This window comes from Tympanuchus pallidicinctus, unplaced genomic scaffold (genome assembly GCF_026119805.1).
Source record: "Tympanuchus pallidicinctus isolate F22 unplaced genomic scaffold, pur_lepc_1.0 scaffold1, whole genome shotgun sequence".
In the NCBI taxonomy this organism is placed as follows: Eukaryota; Metazoa; Chordata; class Aves; order Galliformes; family Phasianidae; genus Tympanuchus; species Tympanuchus pallidicinctus.
Window position 1 is genome coordinate 92,880,634 of NW_026294618.1, and position 15,811 is coordinate 92,896,444.

The following is a 15,811-nucleotide window of genomic DNA, read 5'->3' on the forward strand; positions in this document are numbered from 1 at the left end:
TGCATAATATTACAAGCTATTTTTATTCACAGCACCCCTGGAAGACTGCAGTAAAATAAGGACTGCAGTTCATTGAGACGTACACAGCTTTCATCAACCACAAGCACTGTTGGCAGTAGATCTACTTCACTGGAATTTATAACACAGACTGTAATTGAAGGAGGGAGCACATAGAATTTGGTGTTCGAAATCTTTCTAAGTGCTCACATTATGAATGAATCTTGATTTGTATGTTGAATCTTAAGTTCTGGTAGCAGGAGAAAATACTGCTTAGGCCACAGAAATGGCTGGAAAAGAAGTACATAAAACCTCAGAGGCATTTCCCTACTGCCCAGTCAGAATAGATTTGCTAGTGTATTCCATACATGAGACCTTACTTCCTGCACTTGGGCTTTTGTCAATATTTGCAAAAACAGTCTGCGTAAGTGCCCTTGGACTTCTGAATCAGCACAGCCTCAAGGCTGCACTGATATTCTGCCTGCGGCTCAGCCCTAGTCCCACTTCATGCCCTGTGTCATGCCTTGGGGCAAGGAGCAGTTTTTAGTGTAAGTTTCACATTGCTGAGGGAGAAAGTTTGCAGGGCATCCTTCTGCTCATTCTCTCTTGCTCCTAGAATTGTTCACCAAAGCACCATCACAGGAACAAACTGACATGCCACACACTGCTGGTTGAGTAACTTCTTAAACTACTAGAGTAAAAAGGGGAAAATGGGTTTTTCAGCATGCACATGTGAATAGACAGCTTGTGTTTGCACATGTCAAATGAATTTTGTACCCTTGTCTTTCTGAATCTCCTTGGGATTTCTTGCAAACACCAACTTGATTCAGTTCAGGCTTTCTGATATAACCAAGATTTATGAATAGCTAAAGGGCAAGTGGCCAGAGGATAGGGCCAGTCTCTTCTCAGTAGTGCCCAGCAATGGAAAAAGGGGCAACGGGCACAAACTGGAAGACAGGAAGTTCCATAGGCACATGAGAAAGAGCTTCTTTGTTTTGAGAGTGACAGAGCACTGGGACAGGCTGCCCTGAGAGGCTGCGGAGTCTCCCCTGGACGTATTTGAGATCCACCTGGACACTTTCCCACACACCCTGCTGTACAGAACCTGCTTTAGCAGCAGGTTGGAATTGATGATCCCCAGATTTTCCCACAAACCCCTACAATTCTGTGATATGAAACCCCGCTTCCTTTGCTTTCATTCCGTTGCTAGGTAAGTGAGAAAAGCAGAGTACCAATCCTAACTTTTTGAATAGGTCCTTAAGAAAAGTTCTGACTCCTTGTGCTCTTACATTTTTATACGATCATAAGGAGTGGCTGAGACTTCTTTGCCAAAACACAGCAAAGTACAACCTTATCTGTCCCAACCATATTGCAGCAGCTCCTTAGGAGGGTGAGGAAGTATAGAAATAATGTTGATTTTTTTCTGCATTTAGCCTGGACATAACAACATTTCCTATTCCACCCCTTCCCTCTTTGCTCTATTTTACACTGAGTACAAGCTTAATCATCGCTCTTAATTAGCTGGTTTTGTTTTATTCAATAAGGCCAAGAAGTACTCCAGTGGAATTATTTACAGGAATATGTTATTGAAAATTATATTTCAGTGAAAAGCTTCAGAGCAAGGTAAGATAGGGATCTCGCAGGTTGAGAAAAAGGGAGTACATGACTTGCCTCAAACCTACTGATGCAATCGTGGTAACATTAATTGCTCAGAGAAATTAATCATCAAGTTAAACAAAATTTCTTCCTTTGAAAAGCCTTATTAATTACAGAATGAAGAACATCATCTTAGATTTTGACAGCTGAGTCGTCTTCAGAAAGAAAATTAGTCTTTCAAAGTTGCCATGATGAATTAGGCTGTTTGGAATCAGCTGTCGCTCTTAATGCAGCACAGCAATTGCTACTGCATTTGTTCATTTGGAAAGAATGCTAAACCAGTGAAGATATCTGAAGAACTAAAAAATGGCTTGTTTGAAAGAATGTCAGCTTTCGGCTGCAATCAACCACTTCAGTTTACAAGGAAGAAAACAAATCCTCAAACCATTTCAACCCTGCTGAATTATATTAGGAGGAAGATACAGACTTTAATGAAATTAATACATTAATGCTTCCTGAATCCTATTAGAGTTTAACTTGCAATTTTTGGCCATACTGAATTGTTGTAGGAAATGCAGTAATAGCTTTGACAGGATAGGGATATTTTTGGAACAAATGTTGGAGCTGGAAGAGTCTGAGCGCCACACTTCTAGCTGCTGACAGCAGCTCAGTGGTAGTTTCATAGCATGATGCTGGCACCACATCACAAGGCCTACTTTTAAAAAGTTTAACACAACAAAGCACGCTTCAAACTGTTCAGTTCTCCACCAGCTCGACAGCAAATGGCTTGGATGAATCTTGAAAATGAGCAAGAAGAAAACCAAGGAGGTAATGATTTTTTAAGTAGCATTTTCACTCCCCTTAGTCTCCCTCTTTCTTCAGCTCACTGTTGATTGTAGCTGCAGAAGTGACGGCTCCTAGCATTTACTGGTTACAGGGGGTTTGTTGCTGCAGCAGTCCACACTCACCCTCACTTTGCAATAAACCTTCACCAACCCTCCTACCTCCTTACCCAGAGGAATTAACTCTCCATCGCCCTTCGGCTTTGGCACAAAGTGCTCTCAGCTGTAGTTGCTTTTGTGCTATAATTCAGCTGTAGTTTTGAGCTGTAACTTTCTTTAATACTTATCTCTCCCTGTTTTGCTTTTTGTTAGTTTCAGCAAGGCACTCTGACTCTGCAGTACTCACACGAGCACTTGAGCAACTCAGAAATAAGTAACAGTAGGCAAATTCTGACATTACAATTCATTTACAATACTCATTTTCCATACAACATGTAGGTCTTCAGCCAGAAATTGCTTACAAACACACTGGAGGGGATAAATGAGTGGAACATATTTATGTACGTTTAGGGAACAGCCAGGACAGCGCAGAGTGCCGATTACAGCGCCAGCCCTCCTAGCACTGCATAGAGGACGAGCGGTTTCTCAGCCTGCTCCCACCACAGCTCATCACCGACCGACACCAGCAGCACCGAGCTCCGCCAACTCTCTCCGCGAACGATTTATGCGTCCTATTGGCCCCGCCCCCCGGATCCCGAGCAGCTTCTCATTGGCTGCGGCAGGCAGCGGGCCGAACGCGGGCGTCGGTGCGGTGACGTCACAGGGTAGTTCCGCTCGACCCCGCGTTCCGCTGCGGCGGAGGGCAGCTGGAAGCGGTTGGCGGCCGCGCCGCCGCCCCCCCAACCCCTCCCCCGCGCCCCGCGCTGTCAGGCGGCCCTGGGCAGCGGCGGTGGCAGGAGGAGGGGCAGGGAGCGCGGGCGGCGAACGTACAAAGAGGGCGGAGAGCCCGGAGCCACGCCTGGGTCAGGTCAGTCCGCGTCGGCTGGGTCGGAGAGGGGGGACGCTAAGGGCAGGGAGAGAGCTGGCCGGAGGGCAGCGTGGCAGCGCGACTGCGCCGTACCGCCGCTCCTCGCGGCTACAGAGAGGGGAGCGAGGGCTGCCGGCGCCTCACCGTGCAGAGTTCGGGCGCGGTGCCCCCTGCCTCTCGCGCGCGGCCCCCGGGGGCTTTCGAGGAAAGGGCGCGGCTTCCTCTGCCCTTCATGCCGGCTTTTCATTGGCTGCGCCTAGCAGGGGGGCGGGGCCGAGGCGACCGCGGCGTCACGTGGGCCGCCCCGCCTAGCACCGCGCCTCCTCTGCCCGCTGCGGCCCGGGGCAGCTGGAACCGGTTGGCGGTGCGAGGTGAGGGCGCGCGCGCGCGGGGGGCGGCCGTTGGAGCTGAGGAGAAGAGCGGCCGTGCGCGCGCCAAGCGGGCTGGGGCGTGTGTCGGCGGCGCTCTTTTGTTCGCCCTGTTTAGCGGGCGGCTCATCCCGTCAGGGCGCTGGAGTGGCGCCTCTCTGTACGATTACTCGTACAGAACGTTCTTACGTCTCCGCGCGGTGACGCTTCGCGGAGAGCAGAAGCTGCTCACGCGAGTGGGCTCGGCGGCTTCGGGCTGCTGGAGGAGGCGTGCCTTTGTGGCGCTGCGGGACGGCGCTGCGTGCGCTTTGCCCGCGGCCGAGCGGGGCGAGCTGGCGGTGCCCGCGGGCGCCTCGTTACCGCCCGGAGCGCATTGCTGGCCGCGGGCACGTGAGCGAGAAACGGAGCGAGCGGCGGGTTGCTGAAATGGTGCCGTTCCTCGTGTTGTTTTTAAAGATCACGGTCTGAAGAAGCACTGTGGCGTGGGGAAATTCCTGCCTTTGGGCCAGCGCCGTGTGTCTGCATCGCCCCTGCGAGTTTGTTTTCTGCCGGCTGCTCGTACTGCAGTGCAGCAGGGCGCTGCTGGCTCTGCGGCCGTCCTGCGTAGCGCGCTGTGGGGCTGGCAGAACCCGCTGGCTGTGCGGGAGGGCACGAAGGGGTTGGTGCTGTAATACAGCTTGTGAAATTCTCACCCAGTTGACGTCTTCGCAAGCACGCCCTCTCACCTTCTGAAATTCTGGTGCTAGGTGTAATAAAACTAAGCTGCGATAATTGGGTACTTTAAATGTATTCTGTAATATTCTGATGCTAACAGCAAGCTGCGGAGTCTGTTCTCCGTGTTAAGTTTTAATTGTGTGTGAATAGATGCCATGCAAATCTGGGCTGCAGTGCCCTGTGCTGACCCTGCTCAGGCCAACGTGCGTCCTGCTGTCAGACGGCTTGGCTGCGATTGCGGCACCTTTCCCCTGACCTGAGCTGGACCTCTCTTGGCGTTGATAAGTCTCACCAGTGTGCGCTTTTAAGGTGGAGAGTGCCTGCTTAAAACAAGGGACGTACAAAGCACAGCCCTGTGGATCTTGCTCTTTTGCTCTGTGTATGCAAAGCAGCACCAATATTTGGAAATGATTTGAGTATATGCTTGCTTTTTGCATTAACTTGCATTGGTTGATTTGGTGAGGGAATGTGTGCTATTCATGTGAAGGAGCCTCTTTGTACACAGGTTGACTGCTGTTCTACAGACAACTAAGCAAATTCAGTGATATGGTGGTTAAAATATTCTTACTTTAAGGACTAGATGACTCGAGGTATTAAAGTACATTATAGGATTATCGTGGTACCTGGCTTTCTAATTTAAATGTTTTCTGTCTAAGCACCTTTGAAAAATCCCATTAAGTACATATGTAAAAATTTAGATGCCTGGATGTATATATATATATATATTTTAAATTAACCATTAAAAAGCGGCTTTGGATGTATTTTATCCTTGTGGTGGGGGAAAAAAGTATGTTCTATGTTATCCACTCATCTTGTCGGTTTCTCCAGAGAGTTAGTCTTTTTCTTCTCTTTCCCTATTAGAATCATAAAATGGTTTGGGCTGGGAGGGACCTTAAAGCCCACAGTGCAGTTCCAACCCCCAGCTGCAGGCAGGGCTGCCCCCCCCCCAGCTCAGCTGCTCAGGGCCCCATCTGACCTGGCCTGGAGCAGCTCCAGGGATGGGGCACCACAGCTCTTGGCAGCTGTGCCAGGGCCCGACTGCCCTCTGAGTAAGGAATTTCTTCCTAACGTCTACCCCAAATTTCCCCTCTTTCAGTTTAAAGCCATTCCTCCCTGTTCTCTCACTGTCAGCCCCTGTATAAAGTCAGTCTCCCTTGTGTACTGTAGTGCTGCAGTGAGGTCTCTCCAGACCCTTCTCTTCTCCAGACTGGACGAGCCCGTCTCCCTCAGCCCGTAGGACAGGTGCTCCAGCCCTCTGGTCACCTTTGGTGACCTCCTCTGGACTCACTCCAACACATCTTTCCTGATCTGAGGGCCCAAGGCCTGGAGGCAGTTCTCCAGATGGGGCCTCGTGAAGGCAGAGCGGAGGAGGACAATCCTTTCCCTCTCCTTCCTGCCATCCCCCTGTTATACAGCCCAGGGTCCTGTTGGCCTTGTGGTCTCTAAGCACATGCTGCTGGCCCGTATCCAGCTTTTGTCCCCAAGTCCTTCCCTGCAGTGAGTTCTCCCTGTGTCTGCACTGGGGTCTGGGATTGCCCCAACTTGAGATTTCGATATGTTATTTTCCTGCTACTGCTCACTGTACCCAACCATTCTGCAGCCCATACAGACATCTCGTGGTTGATAAAGTCAATGTTTTATTCATTCTTTGTTAATGCAGTTGCCTAAAATGGTTCCTGTTTAATACGTGGGCAGGAAAAAAACGTAACTTAGAGACTTAGGAGCCTGGAGGCCTCTATGGGAGTGGAAGGGGGTGGAGGAGGAGGAAGATCACGTCATCTTTCAAGCCTGTCATCTTGTCCTGCAGGTATTGAAGTCAGAGCCTCAATCCCATTGGAGATGTTATTACAAATCTTACTTCAGAGAACGTGTCATTTGGCTTCCTGAAAGCTGTGAATTTTGATGAGTCTAAAGTTTGTTCAGTATTTGTAAGCTAGGATATTATGTTTCAGGATTGTCCCAGATTATATGTTCATATAAGCCTGAAATACTGACTGCAAGATATGGGGTGGCAAACAGCCGATATCTTTTGGAGTACTTGACTAAGGTGTGCAGCTCTGAATTCACTGGAAGGCTTAAGGAAGTAAGTGGTGGGAGGGTGTGATGGCAAGGTGCGTCTGCTGCTGCTGCAGTCGTGAGGGGCTTGATGTACTCCAGAAGCATAAGCCAGAAGGCTCAAATAAACTTCAGACTGGGAATTATTGAACTCCATGTTCTGGTATGTTTTGACGACGACTGAAAATCGTCTTGGTCTTCTCCATCCGTGATGACATCCCTAACCTTTGCTACCTCATTTGTAGAGAAAAGCTGTATTTTGTGATCCATTATCAGTTGATTGTATTATACTAGAAGGGAAGTGCTAAATGTTATGTTTCTCTTCTTCCAAGTGCCTTTAGTGGCTGCTTTTTTTGTCACTTCCCAAAGTGATCCTTCTAGAATGAGGAGAACTTGCAGACTGTATTTCAGGATGTCCATTACCTGCTGCCACTCTTACGTTCCTTCAGGTGTCCTTGAGGAACATGGAGATGTTTACAGGCTATGTTAGAGCAAAGAGTACAGTTTTTCTTTTCCATTCAGTGTGCACATTACTGTGCCTGAGGCCTTTGTTGCCTTTCTTGTAGGTGCATGAGGGAAGGTAAGCAATTCTCTGAAACTGCAAGATTCCTGGTTTCAAGAGGAAAACTTTATCTCCTAGCAAGGGAACCAAGGTTGCACATAACCATCAGGCTATTGATCTTGTCCCTGCCCTGGAAGACTTGCAGATAGCTTGTTTTATTGTGGGGTTGGCTGATGGGCAGGGTTTTTTGAGTCAGACTTTGGAAGGCAGGTCAGTTGGGCTTAGGACTCAGAGTACCGCTGCTGTGCAGTCACCATCTGCTCGGGGAGCCTCCAGAAGCTGTGGAAGGTAAGGTACTGCTTTGCAAAGGGAGGGTGATTAGAGAATAGAGCTGTGATATGGTGGGTAAAAAGAACTTGTTTCTGTTGTGAGAGCAGGAATCTCGAGCTGAAGAAACACGTTTTTGATGTGAAGTGCTGGTAGGGTTGAGTGAATGTCTGCTGGGTAGGGCTTGTGTATCCCGTGAGTAAATGGCTGAGCTTCACGCGAGTGTCCATCGCTCCCCTGCACAGGGCGGAGGCAGTTGTTTGTGCCCCAAGCTGGTGTTGAGTCGTGTGTGGTTACAGCAGATGAGAATTCAGCTTTAGTGGTGTTGAACCCAGAGGTTGTTTATAAATGATGGTTGTGCACAGTCACAAGTCTGTATGGCTGAATTGGTTAACGCTTGCTAACTAGGAAATATATAACTTTTTTTTTCTTATTACAAAGCTGTTCCAACTTACTACTTGACTTCTCTCCAGCAGTCCCTCTGTACACAAGCAGAGGATTTTGCTGTTCCTCCCCACCTTTAGCAAGGTGGTTTTGAAGGCTTGAAAGCATGTAGGGTTTAGAACATGGGCATCATCTCACCTACTGGTCACAGAATCTGAGTATTTAATCTAGGGTTTCTTGTCACTTCCCTCTAGGGATAGAATTCTGTCTTCTCAGAGCGGTCATAGCTGGACAGTGGGACCTTTGTGCTTTATGAAATTAAAGTGTTTTTTGAATCATGTTAAAGTACAGAACGATTTGTAGGTGCAAGATGATATGCAACAGTTTTGATTTATGATCTACAAGCAAATTTCTGCTGAAATACAGTTGCTGGGTGAACATATGTCATCTTCACTGTGCTGGCATTCAGTGCTCTGCTGGAGTAGATATTTATTTAAAATGAGAGGCAGTGCTGGAGGCATGAACTCATGCTTGAGTCTGGTGGTGTGAACTGTAAAAAAGGACAAAAAGGACTGAGTTTTCTTGTCCTGCTGTGTGTGCCTTGGGCAGGTTGGGAAGGCCTTGAAGATAAAAGGCCTTTTAAGGAGAATTGTGAATTCTTTATGGAGTTTATTAAAATTCCTTACAGTTAGTTACTGTTGCATAGAGAAGTAACATTGTTTTGTTAGTCATTTTTTAAAGCTCACAAATATATTTTAAGTAGATACACAGAATTTTTACAGCACCAAGTCAAATGCTTTGTAGATATGATAACAGAGGTTCTTGTTTTCCATAAGAGTGGGTGGATGGTTAGTTTGGAGCAGAACAGACGTGCTGGTTTTGAGCTTTGTTTTTGTCAGGCTGAATTTTGAGTCATGTTGTGTGAGCGGTGGAAATAGATTTTATACATGCTGAAGGCCTGTTCTTGCTTTGGGGAACTGGGTTCAGGCCTCAGCTGACAGCTGCCTGTTTTGTAGCCTTTGCCAAATCACTTTTGCCTGCCTCATTTCCCTTTTGGCTCTTTGCAATTGAAGGGTGTCCAAGCAAGGACAGTGTGTGAACCCATCCAAGGCCGCGAGCCTGTCAGGGTCTTTATAATAAACACACGACTGGCTCGTATGTTGTGCTTCAAAGTGAAGCTTTTCTGTCACACAGCACCAGTTTTGAAACAGCAGCTTTATTTTTGGCACTGAAATGCTGCATTTTAACTTTCTCATGTCTATAAATAGCTGCCAAAAATAAGTTCTAGAGCGTGTTGCTGTTTATATACAGACCACCCAAAGCAGGCACGTCCAACCCGCTGCCAGCACAGCTCCTATTGCCCTGCGCAGCCATGGCGGTGGCTCTGCCCCACCAAGTGGCCCGGCGTGGCTGCGCACCCATCGCTCACAGCAGCCACACGGCTGCGTGCTGTCGGTGCCGGCTGGGCTGAAACGGGCTGCAGGAGGGTGCAGGGCAGTGCTGGCAGTTTTGGTAAGTGATTGTGAGCAGAGTGATGCTTTAGCTGAACACAGGCCTGAACGGCAACAAATATGCAGCTGTGCTTTCTGTTTTGATGAAAGAATGTGAGAATAGATTTCAAGATTGCTGAAAAAATCATCAAGTTTTTGGTATGTTCATTTGAGAGCATCTGTTTTCAAGGATGAAGTATAGGAAAAGCAAAATTTCATCAGAAATCTGACAAGAACTCACTCAGAATTGCAACCCTTTCCATTGAACCAGGCTGTTGCATTAGGTCACAAAAATAAGATCAAATATCCCACTAGTTTTTTGTTGTTGTTACCCTCTTTTTGTATTTTAAAAAATATTAAGAACCAAAAGGTTTTGTTACTACTATATATGAATTACAAAACACATATTTTAAATGTGGCCCAAGACAATTACTTTTCACTCAGTGCAGCCCAGACAAGCCAAAAGGTTGGAGACACATGGCCTAATGATGCAGGCATGACCAAATTCACAGAAGGCATCTACTCCTTATGCAGCTTCTGAAGTGTGCTTATTTCTAGCATCAGTACTTTGCATTGTTTGTTTACAGCCATGTTACTTGTGAAGCTTAAGTGCAGAATGTGTGGCCTGTTTAGGAACAAAGTTAGTTATATATACATATAAAACCAAATCCCAAGACTCACATATGTTGCATGATACTGATAACTTGCATATGCTGTTGGTTTCAATGGTCTTTTTGTGTGTGTTTCCTCTCTCATAGAACAAGCAAAAGATGTAGTATGCTGTTCCTGAAATGTTGTATTTTTCTCTCTCTCACTATAGGAGATTTCAGCTTTCCTAAGACAAAAATTCTGCAAGTATGACCTCATCTCAAGTGACTTTTGAAGTGAGAGGACCATCAGTACCAGGTAATGCAATCATGCCTACCACAAGCTTTCCTTTTGCTATTGTAGAACTGGAAGAAAACTGATTAGAAGACCATTCAAAGGCTCTTTATGTTTTCTTCAGGACTAAAGGAACATGGCAGTTCTAGTATTAAAGTAATTTATTGTAAAATGCCTTAAGAAATAATTTTGCACAGAAATACAAACAATTCCACGCAACAATTTTGTTGCTCACTCAAATAGCTATGGTACTTTAGAATTAGCATTCTGTCTCTAGCAGCTTCTTACTCAGGAGTGTTTACATTCTGGGCTGTGATAATTAAGCATACGTTGATGTGTTTGTTCTATTTTTTTTGTTGCTCATTGTCCCTGTTGAAAGCTCTGTGTAATGAGGTGTGACCTCTGCTAGGTGCTAAGGGCAGAAAGACCCTGCAGCTGAATTCCACCTTACCTATTTCAGAAGAAACAGCTGACAGTCTGTCAGGTGATAACAACAGAGCCACTTGTTCCTAATTTAGATTTGTATTTTCTCCTGTAGGATGCCTCCCATCCTGAAGGGTTTGGCTGATGTATTTCTGCCTAATGTTACAACAGATAGTTTTGTTTGTAGAAAAGCACCTTAGAAATAAATTGATAAGATCCATGTCTCAGTAGGATTTGGTAACAGAAAGTTCTGTTAGGTTCAAGTCCCCACTTAATTCACAGAGTAGCAACTGATAATAACTTTCTGTTTTCAGCAGAATTTCCTGGCTTTTGGAAAAGAACAATGTTTGTTTTTTTTAATTTACTGTTGGCCTTGTAAATGTCTCTAAGCTCTGCTGCAGTTCTTACTGAGAACCAGTCTGAGCTTAAAAGTGTTTGCAGTTCTTTGCAGTATAGAAATATTTCTGTAGCAGTTTTAGATTTTCTGTGGGGTCCCTCCTGTTTCAGCTGTGTTCTTAGAAATGGGAATCAGAGCTAGACTAACCCAGAGCCTATGCTTGACTTGGATAGGGGAATTAAAATGTTTCATGTTTTATTACAAGTATTTGTTAAATACGTAGAACTTTTTGTCACACTTTGCTTTGTTATAATGAGGAAAACATATTTTTTTGTTTAATATAACTTCACGTTCTGCTGAGATGTGCAAATGGTTCCATTCTTCCTCCTGTATTATTACCTTGCGTTTATCAATCCCACATGAGATGCTGAATCTCCTTCCTACCCACGTTTGTTACATTGTCATGATGTAAAAATCAGCTGTATGGAACTATTGCTATCTAGACATTAAAAATCGTAGCAAAATTGGAAACCTTTGTTTTCAATTCCCCAAACCATTCATCGAACACTGGGTTCTTCCTTTTTCTTTTATTAAAGTGGGTAGAAGCAGGAAGTTCTTGAAAAGGATAAGTGACTTCATTAAATGTTTAAGTCAAAGGTGTTTGGTCATAACCATCTGGAGGGTAGTGCAGCAGTGATGCAGGTGTCCTGTAAGGGTTAAGAGCTGGAGCATGCTGTAGCCCCTGCGTTATTGAGAACGCTTTTGAAGTGGGTGTAAGGTTAAATTGTGGTAATGTCATCTTGGCTCTCCAGGGCAGATGTGTCCATTCAGTGGCTCCCTTGTATACCTCCCTTTTTACCCCTATATCTGTAGTGATTAACTAGTTGATACTGACACTGAAATCCAGCATCACGTTATTTTATGTGTTGCTGGAGTGCTGAAATGCTGTGTCCGCGTCACTCAGTTTTCCTGCTGATATCACTGGTTCCTGCTAAAGGGTAAAAGGGCATCCCCAGCCTAGGAATAGTGCCTTATCTCACTCTAGTCAGACCACTTCTGGAGCCAACCCTGCTGATGAAGCATACACACTGGCATAAGCTCATGGCATCAAGTGCTTCAGTTTTACGTCATTGCAGTGGGAGGAGAACTGGCACTGAGGTGACTTGTACTGTGGGTCTTGGGGCTGTCCCTTAGCAGTCAGGTGATCAAAGATCAGCTCACGTAAAGAAACAACAAACCCAAACTCGCAGGGTTTAGAATTGCTTTTGAAAAGACAATTCCACTTTCTGTATTTCTCTTGTGCCTTTCTTTGAATAATTTGATCAGAATTGTACTAATCTTGGTGCAGCCATTCAGTGCAACGTGAGTGAAGGTGTGCCTGTATCTTGTTTCAGTGTTGTCTTTTGTGTGTTGTGTGGTGCTGTGAGCATTCAACACATGTTCAGGTTGCTGGGGGTTTTTGTTTTTAGAGAAGGCTGAAAAGCTGCTGTAGCTGGATGTTACAAAGGGGAATGTAACTCAGATTGTGCTTGAGAGATTGGCTGGTATTTGCACAGAGGTGTACTGAATGCTGCTGTTTTAAAGGAATATTAAAAGAAAAAAATTAACTTTCACATCTCCAGTCAGAAACTGTAAACTGTGTGGCATTCAAATGGCCTTCCCTTCTTTCATCCCCCTCTTGTAGTTAAAGAAAAAGATACTGTACTGTGCCATAGAAGAGTGAAAAAGGTGAAAAACTTTGTGTGCAGTAATGTACACTATAAGTACACCATCAAATCTTGTCTGTATTTGTATACCTGGAGCAAGCATGCAAAAGGCTGATTTTTTTTTTTTTAAGTGAATTGGAATAGAAAATTTTTATTTAGAAAACAAAAAACTGCAGTTAATGATGATCTCAAATTATTTCATTGAGCAATTTTTAAGATGAAATCCTTTCCATTTGTCACTTGTGTCTACAGTAGCCTTGTTCATAAATGAACCTCTTTTTAAATTAGATTAACCTGTACAGCTGGAACAAATAAACTTCATGTTAGAGGTCTATGTAAACCCTCAGAGCTCTTATTTCAGGCCTGAAGTTCCAGCTGTGATATTTGGCTTCATAGAAGGCAGCATGTCTTTGTTGCATACACCCTGAACTTCACGTCTTCAGATTATTGCAGCTCCACTGTCAGAATTACTGCTTTCCTAGAGTGAGAACGTGAAATCGCAATCAGAGACACTTTCATCTCACTTCAGCTAACATTGCTACTTGTTTCTCTGAGGCTGCTCACTTACACATCTGTTCCTTGCTTTTCCTATTGGTGAAGCATGCAAGCTCTTGATACTTTCCCCTTTTTCTCAAATCCTAGGCTAGGCCGTAACTTCAGCTGAATGTCTTCATCTGCTTTTCACACTTAGATGTCATTTAGATACTGAAGTACTTTTTTTTTCATTACATTTTAATATATAAGTCGTTCCAGTGCTTTGGTGGTTCTTACATTGCAGAGGAAGACTAAAAGGTTCAGCAGATGGTGAATAAGTGTAACAACTTCACATTTCCTCCTCCCGTCACAGGTTGTTCCTGCATGTAATAATGCTGTTGAAACCCAGTAAAAAGCAAAATACTAATTTGTCCTTTGCAGTTGTATTTATCCTTGTTCTTACAGTTCTGCATGTTGGTTTTCTATTAAAAAAAAAAAAAAAAACCAGGATAAATTGCAATGTTAACTTTTATCCCTTGGATTCCCTAGAATTGAGCATTCTTGCACTATTATAGTCTTTTATTCTTTCAATGCCTGTGTAATATAAATTGAAGTGTGATGATTTAATACTTCTTGCAAGGAAACCTCATTTTTATATCCAATAAAAACTTTAAAGCATGGTATTTTTATTTCACACAGGAATTATGCTGTATTTTTGCCTTGGGAATGATGCTATTAACCTCTTGTTTTATCTGCTTCTGAATTAATTCATATGAATTTTAGAAAATTACTGTTTTTGGATGTGTTAGTACATGTGTATGTGTATATATGTGACCATTTCATTTTTACAAGAGACATTTCCCAGTGAAAACCAAAGACTTATTTTAACAGAAGTAATGTAGGAAAATTTGGATGCCAACCGTCTTAGGAGTTTGGGTTGTTCGTAGTGCCTCTCAGTGCCAGCTTTGTGACAGAAGTGAAAACACTGTTGTGATTCTCAGTGGGAAGGGATAAGACTCTTTGGAACCAAAAAGAAGTTTGGATGGGTGGGCCTCTGTACACATGACAGTTATTCAAATGTTTAACCATGTAGACCATAGGTAGTAATTCCATGTAGGCTGGAGTTGCAATAACCGTGTTTTTACTTTGGTCTGTTCATTTTCAGGGGAGGTGTTTGCAATATGTGGGAGCTGCAGTGCTTTAGGAAGTTGGAAGCCACAAGCTGCAGTGGTTCTCCAGACTGATGACTGGTAGGCTGTTTATTCTTTAGAAATCTAGAGCAACAAATTGACTCTGGTTCTGAGTTTGTCAACTGTCAGGCTACATAGGAATGTGTTTAAGAGAATGTTTGACTTTGGTATGCTTTGCTAGTTACAAATGATGCTTGTACCATTGTGGCTGACACGCTTCAGAAGTACAATTGTAGACACTTCTAATAAGAGGTTGCTAAGGATTACTCTCAGTCTTGTAGTGGTGTGTTGATGCACACACCAAATTGTGGAAGATGTTTACTTCTTAACTGTACAAGTACTCACTGTGCTGTAGGGAGGTGGGAAGAAGATGATAGTTTTAATGCTAAAACTTCTGTGTGATTTGTGCTCATATGAAAATGAGCTTATATGAAGACAGTCTAGCACTTCAGAGGAGTTCAGTATTTCCTTAAAATGGTACCCTTACCTGCTGTTATATGTCCACATGATGCAGGAAATAGGGTTATAAGTATGCCTTCTGAAAAACTTTCTTGTAGCAGTAGGCACTGTTTGATTTAGAACGGAGAATGACTGAACTAAAGAAGTAATAATGAATCACAGTACGAAGTAACCTGTACAGAGCACTAAGCCTCACCAACCGTTTTGAATACCATGGTGCAAAGTCAGTTTGCTCATCAAAGTTGCAAACAATACCAGTGTATTTGCATGAGTGTTACTTCCATGCTATTTCTAGGATAGATTATTGTCCTAATTTAAAACAACAAAAAAACACCTGAGAAGCGTACTAGGTAAGGAAAGCTATATTTCAAACAAATGTTTTCTGTCTTTAATAATAAACCATTTTTTTTTAAGATGACAGTAGAGCTTTTAAGCTAAAACAGTGCTTAGAATGTTGGATCAAACATCAGAGAACTGAAGAGAATAACTATTTTGAACTTATTATTTTCACAGTGAATTATGGAAAGCTACCATAGAGCTTCCCAGAGGAGTTCCTGTTAAGTATCGATATTTTAAAGGGTACTTCTTAGAACCTAAGGTATGTACAACCTTTTCTGATTTAAGCTGGCTCATTTTTCTGTGAAAAATTTCTTCATTTAGAAAAAAAAAAAAAAAAAGGATTTTCTGAGTTAAATCTCAGATTATAGAAAGAGCTGTTAAATTGCAACACATGAAACATCAAAATACTTATGGAAATACAAGTAATCACTTAAGGAAGTATCAAACTGCTTTTGGTTACTCTGTTTTAGTGAGAACATCTTTTGTCTTTACCTGCTCGTAGTGCTTTTTGAAAATACCGAGGGTAGTGAAACGCCTGGGACTGTTGTAACAGCCGAAGCAGTGCGAGGAAGTTTTACTGGGTGTAGCGGGGCTGTAACAACTTCTACACTAGCATGAAAACACACAGTAGCAGGAGAAAGTGTGAGCGGGTTTTACCTTAATACAGCTTCAAAATTTAACTGCAGATTGTTTTGGTGAAATGTGAGATGGATTAGCTTGCTGCTGTGCTGTGTAATTAACACATTTATCTCTTGGAGA

General features: G+C 43.9%; 1 protein-coding gene across 7 annotated transcripts in view; it reads left to right on the forward strand.

Moving 5' to 3' along the window:
• The first annotated feature begins 3,244 nt into the window (after positions 1-3,244).
• The window catches only part of GPCPD1 (glycerophosphocholine phosphodiesterase 1), a 39,520-nt gene continuing 26,953 nt past the window's right edge, over positions 3,245-15,811 (forward strand). The window contains exons 1-4 of one of the 7 annotated variants that reach the window (XM_052695985.1): positions 3,245-3,402; positions 10,063-10,148; positions 14,230-14,314; positions 15,227-15,311. In XM_052695985.1, the coding sequence (XP_052551945.1) occupies positions 10,100-10,148; positions 14,230-14,314; positions 15,227-15,311 (219 nt within the window). In that variant the 5' untranslated portion in view covers positions 3,245-3,402; positions 10,063-10,099. Of the gene's footprint in view, positions 3,403-3,676; positions 3,774-5,436; positions 6,292-7,280; positions 7,395-9,244; positions 9,265-10,062; positions 10,149-14,229; positions 14,315-15,226; positions 15,312-15,811 lie in introns of those variants that run through there. The other 6 variants (XM_052695949.1, XM_052695966.1, XM_052695957.1 and 3 more) reach the window with 6 other exon arrangements.